This window comes from Vigna unguiculata, chromosome 11 (genome assembly GCF_037176805.1).
Source record: "Vigna unguiculata cultivar grain cowpea cultivar isolate G323 ecotype 2 chromosome 11, ASM3717680v1, whole genome shotgun sequence".
In the NCBI taxonomy this organism is placed as follows: Eukaryota; Viridiplantae; Streptophyta; class Magnoliopsida; order Fabales; family Fabaceae; genus Vigna; species Vigna unguiculata.
The window spans coordinates 41,937,910-41,956,504 of NC_140802.1; the positions used below are offsets into that span (position 1 = coordinate 41,937,910).

The 18,595-nt window shown below is 36.8% G+C and overlaps 1 protein-coding gene across 7 annotated transcripts in view; it reads left to right on the forward strand.

The window, feature by feature from the left end:
- The window catches only part of LOC114168800 (two-component response regulator-like PRR37), a 39,522-nt gene extending 21,162 nt beyond the window's left edge, over positions 1–18,360 (forward strand). For 6 of the 7 annotated variants that reach the window (XM_085668932.1, XM_085668935.1, XM_085668937.1 and 3 more), the window contains 7 exons: positions 2,202–2,363; positions 14,886–15,081; positions 15,170–15,617; positions 15,707–15,734; positions 16,631–17,389; positions 17,811–17,884; positions 17,972–18,360. In XM_085668932.1, coding sequence (XP_085525058.1) covers positions 2,202–2,363; positions 14,886–15,081; positions 15,170–15,617; positions 15,707–15,734; positions 16,631–17,389; positions 17,811–17,884; positions 17,972–18,047 — 1,743 coding nt within the window. In that variant the 3' untranslated portion in view covers positions 18,048–18,360. The remainder of the gene's footprint in view (positions 1–2,201; positions 2,364–14,885; positions 15,082–15,169; positions 15,618–15,706; positions 15,735–16,630; positions 17,390–17,810; positions 17,885–17,971) is intronic. The other variant, XM_085668934.1, reaches the window with a different exon arrangement.
- The last annotated feature ends 235 nt before the right edge of the window (positions 18,361–18,595 follow it).

Genomic DNA, 18,595 nt, shown 5'->3' on the forward strand with positions numbered 1-18,595 from the left:
TCAATCATACTTGTTTCTTTGAGAAGGTCATGAACATACTTTCTTAAGAGATATAGATACCTTTCTTAGAGTAAGCTACATCTATTGCATGGAAGTACTTCAACTTTCCTAGATCTTTCAAGATTTGTTTCTCGTGTTCATCATCTCTTGCAACAATCATATCATCAATTTAGACTAAGAGTAGTGTTCGATTCTTTTCTAAGGCACTCATCTCTTCATTCGTGGCTTGAACCCAATTCTCATCCTTTAATGCTTCTTCAACTGAAGTTGGGACTCTAATTGCATCAATGGCAGAGAGGAAACTTTGATGCTGGATAGATAGGTTTTTAATAGTCATAAAATGAGAATAGGATACTTGGTACAAGATTGAGTTCCTCTCAAGGCAATGAGCAAGTCATCAAGGTCAAGTTCACAATTAATATTCAAGGAATTCAAGGAATTAGTATGAGTCCCATTGGCAATTATAATGTTGTTTTCGGAAAGAGAAACATGAGGTTAAAAGAGATGAATAAGGGCTTATATGGTCTGTGGCACCAAAGTCGAGAACCCAAGAGTCCTTACATAAAGTTTGAGAAACATTAAAAGATGAATTGAAATTCTTACCAGTCATAGCTAAAGAGCTAGTACCCGAAGGTGACTTACTGGTAGACTACATAAGAGATTCTAAACGTTCAATTTCAACACGTAGAGCATATATCTCTGAAGTTAGAGGCTCAACATTGCTTTGAGGAACTGCCATGCTTAAGTAAATAATAGGATTACTTTAAAACGAGAACAATTAGACAAAAAAGCTCTAGAGGTGGTTACAACTTCAACGAAGGTCTAATGAAGGTCCGAGAACAACTTCAGTGGACAGTAGGGTGGATAAAACCACAAGTTAGGTGCTCTTTGGGCAATCCCAATATTTTAAGGAAATGGGTGCCCTTCAAACAACCCTAAAAGGAACCGTAACTAAGACGGTAAAGAAGAAATGTGGAAGCAAGGCTCCCAAGATTGGAAGCTCAGATACCAACCGGAAAGAATTATTATGAAAGAAAGAAGATTTTATTCAATTAGATAATTTGAAATAGTACATTAGTCTCTATATATAGAGAACTCTAACCCTAAAGTAATAATTACAGGGAGGTCTCTAGAATCTTCTATTAGCTTCTATTTAGCTTCTAGTAATAAATTTAATATTCTACCAACTTCTAGTAATGCATTTAATATCCTACTTACAAGGTCGTAGATCATAAAGACCTTGAGACTCACATCCGGTGTCAATCATTTGTCCCAAACTCCAGTCTTGCAAACAAACAAGATCTTTTGGTAAAAGAAATTACTCATTCAAGGGAACGGGTGAGATGACTAATGGATAATAAGTTAAATGGAGACTCAAGGACATAAAGGATATTATCAATGGACAAAGAAGGAAAAAGATTAACGGTACCAAGGGATAAGACCTTATATCCGTCGCCCGTGGTAATCGAAAGTAAAAATAACCTGCAGAAGATAGAGAAGAAAATAAAGATTTGTTACCCGTAATATAATCCTATGCTAGAATTTTGGGTACAAGTCAAGCTCAATAAAAATGATGGAAATCTCACATCTAATTATAATATAAGTGAATGCAAATCCTTCTTTTCAACCTGGTGTTGTAGGTTTATGTTGTGTTTAAATCCACTTTCTCGGACAACCATGCTAGGCAATTAGAGTATATAGACTTAACAGCGTAATTACTTTCTAAAATAAGACTGAAAATATGGTAAATATCAATCTTAATTTCAGTACACTAGTTAGGGTCTGCTTCCACACTATATATTAGCCTGTATGAATAATTACTCGACTAGAATATACCTATATGACAACCATCTAGTTTGTACAACATCGTTTATCTTGTTGATCTTATATTTAATAAACTTAAATATCCAATTTTGTAGTTCATTCTTCAATGTTGAATGCCTCTCCTTAACTGATATAAGGATCGACCAAGAAGTTTTCAAAAGATAAATACTGTTTACCTCCTTTCAATCAAATTTGAAATTTCTTTTGTTTTATGTAGAAATCTATGCCTTAAAGAATCAATAATGAATTAATGTATTTCATATAGTTTCTGTGCATGATATTCTATCCTATGGACCTTATCATTGATTAACTTAAACATTAAATTCATTCTTTAATAACCAATTCATTCCTCAATTTGAATTAACACACTTCCTCAGTCTAGTGGCAGTGGGAGTGAAAGTGCAACCAACACCAGAAAATCTACGAAGTCAAGAAGTAACGATGCTTCTGAAAACAATAGTGACAGCAATGAGGAGAATGACTATGGAAGCAAAGGCTTGAGCATTCGAGATGGAAGTGACAATGGAAGTGGCACTCAGGTATTACACATATCTTATAGCGTAGATTAGATTCTCTTAACTGAATAACCCTTATGTAATATTTTCCTGTATGGGGGCAAGATTACCACAATTTGCTATGTAGATATCATTTTTTCCTAATGAAAATTAGTTTCTAAATTCTTGTTTTGTTACTTTTTGCTGTTTATTTAAAGCGCAACAGATGTGGTTCAGCTTTGAAGAACACATTCATAGCTTTTTATGGATAGATCAATGATTTTCTAATGTCTCAGTAATAGTGTGTAGTGTTCCATGCTGACTTGCTTCACATGTGCAATTTGATATGGTAATTCTAAGCAGCCAGAAAATAAGGGTTTTAAAATTCTGTACAAGTCATATGGGTCTACAAAGCAGGACTACTACTGCAACAGATAAATAAACAACATTAAGAATTGATGAGTCTGAATTGTCATTTATGCCTTGTTTGGTTGGAAGGAGAAAGATGGAACATGGTGGGGGATAGGAGAAGAGGAGAAATAATTTTTAAAAATGGTGAGACCCATTTTGTTCTCACTATTTCTACTCATCCCTATCCTCATCTGTTCTCTATTTCTCTTAAACCAAACATCTTTAATTTCTACTTCATTTGTCATTTATTTTCACTCTACCAACTTATTTCTATCTAACCTATTTTTCTCCTCTTTAAACAGAGCATTAGGGTAGTTATTAGTTAACTTGAGTGATCAGTAAAGAAGAGAAGGTAATGGATGTCTTTTGTTGTTCAATTTAACCTACATAGGGTTCACTTAGCATGCGGCAGTTACTTCTCATAACAACTACCTTATGCAACAAGTCAATAGGTGTCAATGAACTATCTTGTCGTCCATAGTTATTTTGTCCTTCCATTGTCCCATATCCAATCATTGATGTTCTTGTTGTTCACAGAGTTGATGACAGTATGAAGCATTCTATTTTTTTTTTTTAATTATTATTGCACCTAATTTTGAATCACATATTGTAGAAATTAGCTATTAATTTAGGGAGAATCAAAATTTTGTAATTTTTAGCAGTTATTTTCTGTTCAGGAACAATTTAGTGTAGAATTGTTAAAGTTGTTAGGTGGGTGGTTAATGTATCAATTACCCCATTAAAAATTATATCTACAGGGTTATCACTTACATTGGGAGTTTCACTTGAAAAAACTTGAGCAATAAATAATCTAGTGAATTATAAAACCTTGTTTGTTATCTACTGTACGGTTTTGTCTAACAATTCAAATGGGGATTGAGAGGTTCTTTGTTCTCTCTAGATTTGTTTTCTAGGAATTATAAACCAGTGTTTCTAAGTCACTTTGTGAAAACAAGTACAATACAGAAGAAGGGAATGCTTTATTGTGTATCAAAAACTTTTGAACATTTTCGTGATGTCAGCGTATGATGAAATACAGCTGAATGCTAATTTAACTTGACGGGCGCACTCTCAAGAGTTCTCGTAAATCTTTTTAAAAGGAATTCTCCTTTGGCTAGTTGTTGTTTAATAATATGTAATGTAAGGAGATTGGTGTGGAGAAAGATTTAAGCTTGATGTTTTCATGTATAAAACCGGACTATGTTATGTTCTAGATTAAGTTCCACTACACAGACTACCGTTGCAAAATACAAGGTGAATATTCTTTGGGACCTAACTACTCTTGTCTAACATTAAGTGTTACTTGGATTGTAGTCACACCTAGCTAGGACTAGGTATTGTTTGAAACGTAGCTACTTTTGGGTAAGACCGAGTATTCTCTAAAACAACCACTCTGGCAAAGATTGAGTATTCTTTGGGAAGTAGTTGCTCTTGGTTAAAATTGAGTATTTTTTGGAAAAGAGTCACTCTTGACAAAGACTAAGTATTCTTTGGTATGGAACCCCTCCTAGCTTAGACTCAATATTATTTGGAACACAAGCACTCCTGGCGAAGACTTAGTATTCTTTAAAATGCAGCCACTCCGTGCTAATACTAAGTATTCTTTGTGTTAGATGTAAAGGGCTTGGCCCATCTCTTTATATTTTTCTATTTATAAATGCATAACCCTATGTGTTGAGTTAAATTTTTTTGGCATCGTTTAGTTTTTATTTTCAACCATAGTTTCTCCCATCACCCAATTTGCTCTCCCTACCCCACTGCAGTCATCATTGTCGTTGTCATCATCACCGTCGTCGGCACTAGAATTTGGATCAGTGACACGATTTTGCTCCCCCTGGACAGGCGATTGCTGCACCACAAGAATCACGAAGATCAGAGCTTTGACGCGCCTCCATGCTCTGGTTAACTACTCCCTACCGTCGCCAATTCCCGTTGTGTGTGGTGGCAACCACTGCCATCAGACTCACCTTGGTGTAGTCGAACTTTTTTCACGGTTTTAAGGTTTTTTTATCCTGTATCGCAATTATTTTCATTCTCAAACTCTACCTATGGGCTATTCTACCGATGCTATTTCGTTTGAGCCTTCATAGCAAACTGCTATCTTTAACGAATTTCTCAAATTGTTTGAGGTTTGTTAGACCTCTGGTTCCACTACGTCTATTGCACACACTAGTACATCTTTTGTTGCCCTAGCTCATTCCAACTCTCTTGGTCTTTGGATTCTGGACTCGAGTGCCACATATCACATTTCTAGTAATAAATATTTTGTCATCCTCACATGGCCAATGGGTCTAAGGTCTCCTCACATGGACAAGCAATTGCCGCACTACAAGAATCACAAAGATCTGAGTTTTGATGCGCCTCCATGCTCTATTTAACTACTCCTTTCTATCACCAATTCCTGATGTGCATGGCGGCGCGTCTGATGGCGACCACTGCCATTAGACTCGCCTTGGTGCCATCTTTCGAGATCTGCAAATTTTGTCCTGATTGGGTTTCGTGAACTTTTTTTACTATTTTAAGGTTTTTTTTTTACCTTTATTGACAATTATTTTCATTCTCAACAACTACCTATGGCCTCTTCTATTGTTGCTATTTCGTTTGAGCCTTCATGGCATACTGCTATCTTTAATGAATTTCTCAAATAGTATGACGATTGTTAGACCTCTGGTTTTGTATCATCTGTTGCACACACAATACATCTTTTGTTTTCCTAGCTCATTCCAACTCTCTTTGTCCTTGCGTTCTGGACTCAGGTGTAACAGATCACATTTATAGTAATAAATCTTTTGTCTTCTCAATCTACTTTGGATTATTTGCCTTCCATTACCTTGGGTCTAGGGTCTCCTCACATGGTGTTAGTTAGTACTATTCACCTTCTTCCTTCCCTATCAATTGATAATGTTATTTATGTCTCTAGGTCTCCCTTTAACTTATTATCCCTTTAACTCATTTACCAAAGATTTTGTTTGTTTACTAGACCATAGTTCGAGTCGGATAGTTGGCATTGAATATGAGTCTTATGGTCTTTATCATCTTCGAACATATGCACATGTTAGTTTGGTAGTAAATTCTGCCTCTCTTATTCATGCTCAGCTGAGTCATCCTAGCCTTGCCAGGATACAACCACTTGTTCCAAATTTGCTTAGGTTATCCAGTTTTTCTTGTGAGTCATGTCAATTAGGAAAACCAAGTCGTTCTTCTTTTTCTAAAAGTGTCTCACGTGTTTCATCTCCTTTTGCCTTAGTTAATTATGACATTTGGGTACCAAGTCATGTTTAGTCTAATTTAGGGTTTCGGTATTTGTCACTTATTGATGATTATTGAAGATGTACTTGGTTGCTTTATATGAAGAATTGTCCTTAGTTGTTTTCTAAATTCCAAGCATTTTACAATGAAATTCAAAATCAATGTGGGATATCTATTCGCACTTTGCGATGTGATAATACCTATAGGTGTTTTTCACATTCTTTTCAAAATTTTATGGCTTCTCATGACGTTTTTCATCAAACTTCATGTGCTTATAGACCTCAACAAAATGGGGTGGATGAGTGCAAAAATAGACATCTTATTACTTAAGATTAAACCAGAGAAAAAATATGATTAGAGGGCTTAAATGATCTCTCTTACTTTCTTCTATTTATAATGAAAAATTGATACAAGGATACATAGAAGACTAAGGGACTGCACTAGACACTTTGGTGTCGAACTAGGTTTTGTTGTAGGGTTTTTCCAACACTTTACACCCTATACTTAGGGTTAATGATAATACATAGATGTGATTATTCTAACACTCCTCCTCAAGCTGGAGCATACAAATTGTATGAACCAAACTTGGAACGAATGAACTCAATTTGAGGTCCCCTTAATGACTTGGTCAACACATATTCAAGTTGGTGATTTGATCCAACGAAGCCAGTACAAATTTCCACGAACATTTTCCGAAGAAAATGACTGTCAATTTCTATGTGTCTAGTCCTTTCATGAAAATGACTGAATGTGGAGAGCAGCTTGGGTGTCACATACACGTTCATGTTAACAATTCACAAAAATTAGGCTCTCGAAGAAATTGTTTTACCCATGAGTTCACAAGTGACAGACGCCATTGCCCGATATTCAGCTTCAGGGGTTGATCGGGTCACTACATTTTGCTTCTTACTTTTCCATGAGATAACATTTCCTCCAAGGAAGACACAATATCCCATAGTAAAGCGTCTGCTAATAGGGGAGCCTGCCCAATCAGCATCATAGTATCTAGAGACTTGAACATTAACTTTATCTTCATATAGCAAACCTTGTCTTGAAGCTTTCTTGAACTACCTTAAAATACAGATGATGGCATTCTAGTGTCCAAGACATGGGACTTGCATAAACTGACTAACCACTCCAACTGCAAAAGATAGATCAGATCTCGTAATAGTAAGATAAATTAGCTTTTCAAAAGCTGCCTATATCTTTCCGGATCAGGGAAAGATTCACCTTCTTCCTCCATTCGTTTTTTATTTTGGTTCATAGGATTATCTACCGGCTTACAGTCAAGCATACCTGTCTCTTGTAGGATGTCAAGAGTGTACTTCCTTTAAGAGATTATAACCCCATCTTTTGACTGAGCAACCTCAATACCCAAAAAATATTTGAGACTTCCAAGATCCTTGGTCTGAAAATGTTTGCACAAGTACTCCAATTGAGAAATTCCAACAACATCATTTCCTGTAATAACTATATCATACACATAAACAATTAGGTAAACACATTTCCCAAGAGGGGTATTCCAATAAAAAACTGAATGATCTGCTTCACTACGTTTGAGCCCAAAACTTTGATCAACTGAGCTAAATTTACCAAACCAAGCACGTGGAGATTGTTTGAAGCCATAGAGAGAGAGACGTAACTTGCAAACTTTACCAGATTCCCCCTGACCAACAAACCCATGAGGTTGCTCCATGTATACCTCCTCTACAAGGTCGCCATGAAGAAATGCATTTTTGATATCCAATTGATGGAGGGGCCAATGACGAATTATTGCCATGGTAAAGAAGAGGCGAACAGTAGTCATCTTGGCCACTGGAGAGAAAGTATCACTATAATTGAGGTCATAAACTTGAGTATATCCTTTTTCAACTAATCGGGCCTTAAGATGATTGACCGCATTGTTAGGACCAACTTTAATGGTATAAACCCATCGACATCCAACAACTTTTTTCCAAGTATTACTCTGGTCAAAAGTTGCATTTCTGTAATCATTGATTGTTGTCGTCATCCAGGATGATCAAGTGCTTCCTTCATATCTTTGGGAATAGTAATAGAAGACACTGAGGATAGAAAAGAACAATAGGAAAGCGACAATTGGTGAAAGAGAGGATTCTCTGGAAATAGAATGTGAAAGAGAGGATTCTCTGGAAATAGAATGGAGAAATGGATCTTATGATTGAGAGAGGAGGATGGCATGCAGCTAAGATGACATTTCTCCAATGATGGACGGGAATATGGGACCAAGCAAAAGGGTACAAACAGTTTCAACCAATTGTCTATTTTTTCTTTCTGCTATACTATTTTGCTGTGGTGTATGAGTACGAGTGGACTAATGTAATATACCATGTGAACTCAACGGCAGAAAAAAAATATGAGAACTACTCTTTGGCATTGTCACTTAAGATTTTGATTATTTAACCGAATTGATTCTTGATTTCATTCAAAAAAGATGTGAAGAAGGATAACAATTCAGAACGATCTTTCTACATCTCGAATATTCCTCAATGAATGTAACAAAATACCTAAAACCAAAAGATGAGACGCGACTAGGTCTCCAGATATCGAAATGGATGATAAAAAAACCAGAATTACACTTTGATGGAGATATTTTAGAAAAGGTAGATCTAATATGTTTGCCTAGTTGACATGACTCACATTCTAAGGTTTGTAGACCACTAAGTTCAAGAAACATTATTTTAATCTTGATAAACGAGGATGCTCAAGCTGATCATGTAACATTTTAGGACTAGGAGTTGCAACACAGGACACTCGTGAACGAGATCTGAAATGGTATATCCTCCAGCTTCATATCCTTCTCCAATCTGTCTCCCCGAACCATGCTCATGTATAACAAAAGATTTGTTATCAAAGGTTATTGAACAATTTAACGTTTTGTTTAATTGGCTTAAGGAAATGAAATTGAATGGATCATTAGGGACAAAAAGGACATAGTCTACATTCAGGGAGGGAGATAGAAAGACTTGACCTACTCCCTTTGAGAAAGTTTTAAAACCATTTGCAAGGTTTATAAAATTATGTTTTTCTTGAAAAGAAATGGTTGATAACAAAGAGGTATTACCAGATATGTGATCAGATGCACCTGAATCAATTACCCATGAATTTTGACCTTCTATGGATTGAGAAATGCTAAGCTGTTAGACTTTAAGCGTAGATACAATTGATATTCATCCTCAGTGAAAGTTGAGTAAGCAATTTCAGCCTTAGAGACATTAGTTGTTTTAGAGGGAAAATCATGCAAGGAGTAGCAGTTTTCTTGGGTGTGATCCATCCATTTACAATATGTGCATTGAGGATGCCCTCGACCTCAACGTCCACCTCCTCTAGTGTCGCGCCCTCCTCTTCCTCGTGTGAAACCACGACAAATGGTTCCACTAGTGCATGAGCCTCGTGGGGTTGAGGCATTAGGGTAGGAAGAAGGCATGTGGTTAAAGTATCCATGGAAGGGACCTTATGACTAGTCAGAAGTTGATCTCTGATATGATCAAAATCTGGATGTAAAGAACGGACGATCATCACCATAATATTTGTGCAGTTTCTTCCAAATTTTCTCTAAAGATCCGACTTCCAAGAACATTCTCAGTTCTTCCACAGCTGGGCTTCAGTCATGAAGGATACAATATCATGGTCTGTCAATTTGAGTGATGCAAGTTTGTTGGCAAAATCGTAGAGATGTTGCATATTGTTGGCATAAATGTTTTGAGCTTTCGTCCAAAAAGAGTGGCATGTTTTGAAAACTCTAAGGGGCATCATAAGTCTTGGTTCCACGGATTGCCACAATAAGAGGCACAGTTGGAAATCAACTTGTTTTCATTGTTCAACTTTTTCAGCTGGCACATTGCTTCCATCTTGTTCAAGGTGATCATGATAACCTTGGCCAAGGACCACATTTCAACAAATGCAGCCCACGATAAATAATTTTGTCCATTTAGCTTCTCAGAAGTAATGCAGGGGCTTCTAGTGAATGAAATAGGATTTCCATTGGCCATTATTGATGAAAACAGCAAGAAACCAGCGCAAAGGTGTAAAAACAGTAAGAAAATGAAAGCCCTTGGTGACTTTCACACGGGGTGATTTCGAACCATGTTGGAATGGAACTTTGAGTTCAAAGCGAAGACAACAAGGTCTGACGAGACTGGTGACAATGGCGTGACAGAGTTCCGATAAGCAGAAGGTGGCGTGTGGACGACATGCGCCTAGCAGCGGCGAACAGCGGCAGGGTTGGCCTTCGGTTGGAGAGGCACTCCGGATCCAGGGGTCTTCGATGAAAATTGTGGTGGCCGTCAACGGTGGTCGGTGACAGACGGTGAACGACAGTGAAAACTGTGTCGAAGATGACGGAGACTGACAGAGCAGGATCAACATGCTCTGATACCAACTTAAGATTAAAACAGAGAAAAAAATATGATCAAAGGGTTTAGAGGATCCCTCTCACTTTCTTTTATTTATTTTGAAAAACTAATATAACAATACATAGAAGACTAAGGGACTGCACTAGACACCTATGTCCAAAAGTAGGTACAGCTTTAGGGTTTTTCCAACATAGATGCAATTATTCTAACATTATTGAAACCACTTGCACAATTTTAATTCATGGTAAGGTTCCTCAATATTTTTGGACTATTTTTAGGGTGATGTTTTCACTGCATGTTATCTTATTAATCACATGTCATCTTTAGTTTTCGGTTTTCGGTTTTAGATAACAAAATCTCTCATTCTATTTTTGTTTCCTCATGAACCTCTTCATCCCTTATCTCTTAAAGTTTTTGGGTTTACATGTTTTGTTCATTATTTTAGCTTTGGTATGTGTAAATGATCTCCTAGGTCACACAATTCATTAGATTATAAAAAGGATATAAATGTTTCTCTCCTTCTCTTAATTGTCATTCTATTTCAGTTGATGTCACATTCGATGAGTCTTCTCTGTGTCTCTGCCTTATATGGTCAATATTCATGTTATCTGTGATCCTGCTATTGTGTCTAATCCACCAACCCTTCTAGTGTATAGTCGATGACAACATTCTTGTTGTCCACCAGGTGACTCACTTCTAGTGTTCAATCCCCCAACCCGTCTGGCTCTAACAACTGAGTTTGAACTTCCAATTGCACTTCGTAATGGTATACGCTCTACTGTAATCCATCTTCTAATTACATTGCTTTGAGTTATCATAGACTATATCCATCTTTCATACGTGTCTTTCGTCTATTTCTACTGTGTCAATTCAAAAATTTGTAGGTGATGCCTTAGCCCATCCTGGTTGGTCAGGCCATGCTTGATGAAACTTGGGAGCTCGTCCCATTACCATCTGGGAAGTCCATTGTTGATTGTAGGTGGGTCTTTGCTATCAAAGCTCGTCTTGTGGTCAAAGATTACACTCAAATTTTTTGTTTGGATTGTGGTTATTAGATATTGTTTAGATATTGTTTGATATTGTTAAGATATTGTTAATCACAATATCAAACAATATCTTCTATTTACTCTATTTATTTTTAGTTGCTCTTTTTAGTTGTACATCTCTCTATTATAAATAGATTACCCTATGTGTGGTTTATACACAAGTGAGATTAATCTCAAACCCTATTTTCTCTATATTCAACATGGTATCAAAGTCATTGTTTAAGAAGTCTATCCTAGCTAGATTTCTTGGACATTCGTTCTACCCGCTATTGGACCACCAATTTCTAAACCCACGCACGAGATGGTATATACCTTAGCGTGAGGGGGGTGTTGAAAGTCTCACATTGACTAGAAATAAGACAATTTCATAGTATATAAGTGGGGTGCAAACCTCACCTTACAAGCCAGTTTTGTGGGGTTGAGTTAGACTTAAACTCCACTTCCTATACTTTTTTTCTAGTGGCAAAGATGACTTTTGATTGCTTATTTACATCTATGGTTGCTCTTCAACAATGGTCTTTTTACCAACTGGATGATAAAAATGCTTTTTTTAATGGCGATTTGCATTATATGGAACAATGTCTAGGTTTTGTTACTCAGGGGGAGTCTTCTGGATTGATATGTCGTCTTCGAAAACCTTTATATGGCCTGAAACAGTCACTTAGGGCGTGATTTCGAAAATTTAGTAGTGTTGTTCAACAACTTGGTATGACTCGCAGCGAGACAGGTCATATCATCTTTTACCATCACTCAAGTGTTGTGTGTATCTATTTAATAGTATATGTTGATGATATTGTTCTTACAGGTAGTGATTATGATGACATCTCCAAGATGAACATTTGTCACCACTTTTAGACCAAAGATCTTGGAAAATGTAGATATTTCTTGGGGATTGAGGTAGCACAATCCAACAATGTTATTGTTATATCTCAATGGAAGTATGTATTGGATATTTTGGAGGAAATTGGATTAATGAACTCAAAATTTGTTGAAACCCATAGATCCCAATACAAAACTCTTACCTAATCAAGGGGAACCTTTCTCAAATCCTAAAAAGTACAGAAGATTAGTTGGAAAATTGAACTATCTTAATGTTACTCGTCTTGATATTTCCTTTGAAGTTAGTGTGGTGAGTCTATTTCTCAATTCCCCATGTGTAGATCATTGTAATGCAGTCATTCGTATTAAAGTACGTTAAAGGATCTCCTGGAAATGGTTTGCTATATGGTCACTATAATAATACTAAAAAGTTGTTTGCTATCAAATGTTTATTGGGCATGATCTCCTTTTGATATCTCCTTCTGATAGAAGATCTACTCCCAGATACTATGTTTCCATTGGAGGTAACTTGATTTTTTGGAAGAGCAAGAAAGAAAGTGTTGTGGCAAGATCTAAAGCAAAAGTAGAATATAGAGCTATGACTTCAGCAACCTTTGAACTTGTTTGGCTTAAAAAATTACTTCACTCAAAATATTTGTTTTCATGATAAGTGACTGGTAGACTTGAGTACAATATATAATTAAGCATCAATTTTCAACCAATAAGAAAGCTCATTTTCAGCAATAGTGGCCACTTTTTGATTAAGATGATCAACATAACCCTGACTCTAAAGCCAAAGACTAATGTTTAATGCCCAAGTATGAGCATTAGTTCCATCTAATTTCTCAATGGATGGATGCACATTAATATTGTTGGAAGTCCCACATCAACTATGTTCAACTAAGACCAATTTACTGTATATGGGTGTAAATATCACTTTAAAAGCATGTTTTGTGATGTTGAGTTAGGCTTAAAGTTCACCTTTTAACAACTATAATTGGTATAGATAGACCGATCATGTGTAAGAGCAGCAGAGGAGGACACAAATATTTGTAGAGAGAGAAAATGATTGCCAGTAGAGAGAAACAACCCCAAAAAAAGTGAAAAAATTCAACAAACTTTGATCACGATGAAAGTTATAGATCTGGAAAGAGGCTGGATGCATCGCCATGCGTGGTGGGAAGCGGGGGTGCCAGTAAGGGTTAGGGTGCTAGTGAGGGCTAGGGTGGGTTGTTGGAACTTTGATTGCCGCTATTTTTGTGGCTTCGTGGTTGCCTAGTTGAGGTGAGCAAAATCATTGTGTTGTTTGTCCAAACGGTCGTGGCGACAGCCATGGCAATGTAAGCAATGGAGATGGCGATAGGGCACAGCTTGGAGACCAGACTAGGTGGTGGTAGAGCATCGTGGTGGTGAAGAAACAAAGACCCGGAAAAAATTCCAAAAACAATTTAGCACCGGTTCACCATGGAGGCAAGGACTAAACCTAACTCTAGATACCATGTTGAAATAAAAGAGAGAGGGAGAGACATAGGCTGAATCCCCAATTTGTGTAAAGTGCTTAGGGTTATGCATTTATAAATAGGAAAATACAAAGAGATGGGCCTAAGTCCCTTACATCTAACATAAGGGAACTCCTATCTTTCAATAGACACATTCTATCCCTGTAATTATCCAACAAAATATATAAAATATACTGAGAGCATCTACTCCTAATTTTGAGATGTAATTAAATCACTTAGCCTGTGTTTGGTTTTGGAGAAGTTATGATTGTTTGTTTAGGTGGTTTTGTGAAGAATCGAAGGCGCGGAAAGACTACAAAAGTTACATGTTAAAACTACAATTACAAAAATAGGCTTCCTGTGAATTTGTATTGGTAGATCTTCACGAGAATATAAGTGGAACAAATCTAATTTTTAAAATTCGCCATCCATTGTCTCGCAATCTAATCCAATTAATCATAATAATAATGGTTACATTTTATTTTAAATTATTTTTACGACTAAGGGCAAAATAGTAATTATTGAATTTTATCTATTAATATTTTTTTTTAACTTTTCATACATATTACATCATACACAAACTTTCATTTCAAATCTCTTCAAATCACACTATACTTTTCAAACAGGTGCTTCAGCTTATTGCAGAGCACTAGGCCCCACCCCACTCTTTCTAGTTTTCTGTATTACGTCAGATCAAAAAATGTCCGCACATATATTTTACATTGTAACATTAGAAATTATCTAATTATCTAATTTCCTACAAAACAACCATTTTGACTCTTGTGAGCATTTGATGTGTGCTACTTTGAACCAATTTTTGATCGGTTTGTAATCAAGGTGTTGCTTAAAACAAGGGGGCCCAAATTTTATGGCAGGTGCAGTTTATGAAAAATCTTTGCTGCTCTTGTTTGGACTGGAATACATGCATCACTTTTGTTTATGTTACATTTTATATATAATATGATAATGTTTATTACTTCCTTTTGTTGTACGCCTAGCTAGGGCTTGGGACAAAGAAGGTAGCTTTGCTGTATTAGTTTTTTTTTTGTGATCATTTCTGTGCTGTTTTCTGTTCTGGTTCGTGTCTGCCACTTCATTTCTATGCTATTTCTCGATTCTCATTGAATTCTTTTTGTTGCACTTCTCTGCCTGATTGCCCCTTACATAAAGCTCCCGTTTTTTGTGAGTTCGTGGACTAAATGTCTGGCTCAAGTTGGCAGTCCTCATCCACTTTCACCACATAAACAATTGGTTGATGCCCCTGATAGCACTTGTGCCCAAGTGATGCAAACGAAGACTGAAAAAGTTAGTAGTAGATGGGTGCATGCAACAGAAAAGGAGTGCCTTGAACTTATTGATCATCTTGGTATGGCTTGATAGTATCTATTGTTTAGACTTGTCTATATGGATTTGGATATATCCCCGAATAAACCACTTAGTTATTTTCTTTCCAGATGATGTTGCGATGGGCAAGGACTTAGCTGTGGGAATATCTTTGAGTATGCAACTAGAGCATCGACTTGAGGGACTGTCTAGCCATCCAATGGGTAAAGGGGCAAATAAAATGTCTGATGATGATGATATGCAGATAGTTAAAGGACAAAGTAATGCCTGTGAAAAAGGAGAACTGGAATGCAATGGTGGTAAAACCAGGACACAGGAAAATCAGACTATGAATGTTATTGATGTTACTGATAGCAACAGTCCACAGGCTGAAAGCAGAGACTTGAACACTCCAAATGGGTTCTCTGGTTTCTCACTAACGAAAGAAAACTGTTGCCCCAAAGAGCATCCATCCCTGGAACTATCTTTGAAAAGGCTGGGAGAAGTAAGAGATCCTAAAAATGTCACGGGTGAAGAATGCAATGTTTTAAGACATTCAGACCAATCAGCATTCTCAAAGTAAGAAAAAATTTGCCAGCATAACTAAGTTCTAGTGGAAGCAAATATTGTTTGCATTATAATTCATAACATTTATCTTCATTGTGCAGATATAATACTGCTTCTTCTGCTAACCAGGTGATGTCCTTCGGTCCTTTGACAACTTTTGTATTGTGTTGAAATTGAGATTTTTGAGTTGCATGATTTTCATTTCCGTCCAAAATCCCACTCACCTCATCAACTTGTCTGACTGTGTACTCCTCACCATGAATCATCTCTGAATGACTATTCGATTTCTTCCCAGCCAACAAGTAGGGGGTAAAGGGGTTGACACAAAAGTTATAATAAACGATATGAAGAAATAATGTGAACATACTGTATGTCTTAGTTATTTATGTGGAATTGGCAAGCTGATTCTGACTACCAGTAGCTGGAGAATATTGTTTATCACCAAATCTTAGGTCTTGTTTGGTATAATAGAAGAAGAAAGGAGAAGAATGTGTTGATTTGGTTTAGGAGGAAGGTGAGGAAAGATGAAAAAATACATGTAGGCCCCCATACACTGTTTCCGTGTGAATGGGAATAAAGGAGAGGAAATGACACTTTTGCCTCTTTCCTTCCTTCCACCGGTTACTTTTGTTAGGAGCAACTGCCTATTTTTTTTCTAACAGGTGCTTCAGCTTGCACCCACCTCAAGAGTTCAGGTGGAGCTTGGTATATTAAGAAAAATAATGGATTAAATAAATTGAAGTGGAAAATAAAATAGATTAAAAAATCATTTGAAATGGAATAGAAATAAACAAAAATATCTGAGGTAAACAGGTTGATTCTAAAAAATATCTTTCCTTCTCTGCATTTTTCAAATCAAACGTGTTTATATGTAAAATTTCTATTTTTCCGCTCTCTTTCCGTTTTTTTTTTCATTTTTTTTTTCTTTTCCATGAATTTCTCTCCACACATTTCTCTTCCCTCAAATAATCAAAGGCTTAATCTATCTTTGGGTAAGCCTTATGTTTTTCTTTACCTCTTATCAGGCTCAAACCGGAAATGTAGGAAGCTGTTCTCCACTAGCCAATGGCTCAGCTGCACCTAATGCAGAGGTAATACACAACTTTCCATCTCACTCAAATGTCACTCCTCCAAACCAACAATCTAATGGGAGCAACAACATCAATGACATGGCCTCCACTAATACATATCTTGGCACCAAACCTTGTACTTTTGACAAGATGCCAGAGTCTGTAAGAGGGCTGGGCTCATTTAATTCCTCTGAACGCCGAACTTTACCGAACAATAGTAAGAAAACTTATGCCCGGGAAGAATATATGGAAATTGTTAGAGGACAACTGGGAAGCTCTGAACATGAATTCCAAGCCGAGCACACTCATTATGAGCATCACCATTATAATCACATTTCCCGTAAAGCTGCTGTAGATCTCCAATCAGAGCATGATCTCTTACTCAAAAGCTCAACCAACACTGCTCAGCAATGTGTATCATCAAATGCGTTTGGAGGGCCAGCAGAAAGTAATGCTGCAAACTACACAATAGATGGAAATGCTGGGGAGAGTGATCACGGGAGCAATGGACATGGGAGCAATGGACAGGACGGAACCTTGACAATGAGGACAGTAAATATGGAAAATGGCAATGTGGCTTCTGGGAGCTTTGGAGTTGGTGGCATTGATAGGAAAAACATTGGGAATGGGGCAGATGAAGGACGACTTTCATTGAGAGAGGCTGCTTTGACCAAGTTTCGTCAAAAGAGAAAAGAAAGATGCTTTGAGAAAAGGGTAATTCTATTTTAAATTGCGTGGTTATAATATATTCGCTGAAGATCTTTATTGAATGTGGATTTTGTCAATTTGAGAATTGAGGTGTGGTTATGCCCTTGTCATTGTATTCGTATAATCTCTATAAATGAATGGTCTGGTGATCTTCTCTGCAATTTTATCAAATTATTTTTCCTTTATTTAAAAATTAAGATATTTACTGCCCAAGTTACCCTGGCCGAGTAGTATTATGTGAATTATGTAGTCATTGTATGACTTGTAGGATAAGGCTTCATTGTACTTCGTACTTGCCTTGTATGATTTGTATGGCCATGTTTTCGTCAATGAGTTGATCCTCATCGTTAATAAGCACGAGATGTTATATATTGTCGTCATCAATTTGACTTGTTTCAATATTCTGGAATTTCCATTCCTTTTCCAGGTTCGATATCATAGCAGGAAAAAACTAGCAGAACAGCGGCCTCGTATTAGGGGACAATTTGTTAGACGAATTGTGTAAGTTGCTGCGTAGTTGGATTCACTTTATATATCTGTGTTGCATTATATGAGTACTGGATTAACTTGGGTGCAAATTTTTGTCAGGTCTGAAACCAAAGAAGAAAAAGATCACCAAAGTGACAACCTGGTACCTGGGGATCATACCGACATTCCTCAATAACACCAGCGAAATGCTGGCCATTATTTGACTGATTCTGTTCCAGTAGCAACCTCAAGCTTCTTGCTGTCAGACTAGTCCTTCACACAATCGCCTAGGAAGGAGCTCGGAAGTTTGTGTAGTGGAACCTGTGATTAGGTAGTTTTCCTTTACCTCTGTTGTTTTGAAGAACAGATATTTAATTTGAACCTTCAGGACAACTTTCTATAATCTGATCTTGGTTGTGTGAACTTGAAAACTCCAAATGGACCCATGGAAGTGGTTACCTTTGGATAGGTTAACCTCTGATGAATAAAATTTATCATGTTAGCTTTTACTTCGTCTTCCTCTGTGTAAACAGTTTCTTCTGTTCCTTTCCGATACTCACCCCATGCATAGTGAGATCCAGATCCTACTGGAATAGATTTCCTGAGGTGAAAAGGAAGAGAGAATAGAGTTTCTCTTTCTCGGGGATTCAGTGACTTTTTGGAAAGAAAAATCACTAAACTTTAGTTCATTTTTATGTTAAATACATGATTTTTTCTTCCAAAAGTCACTGAATCTGAAATGTT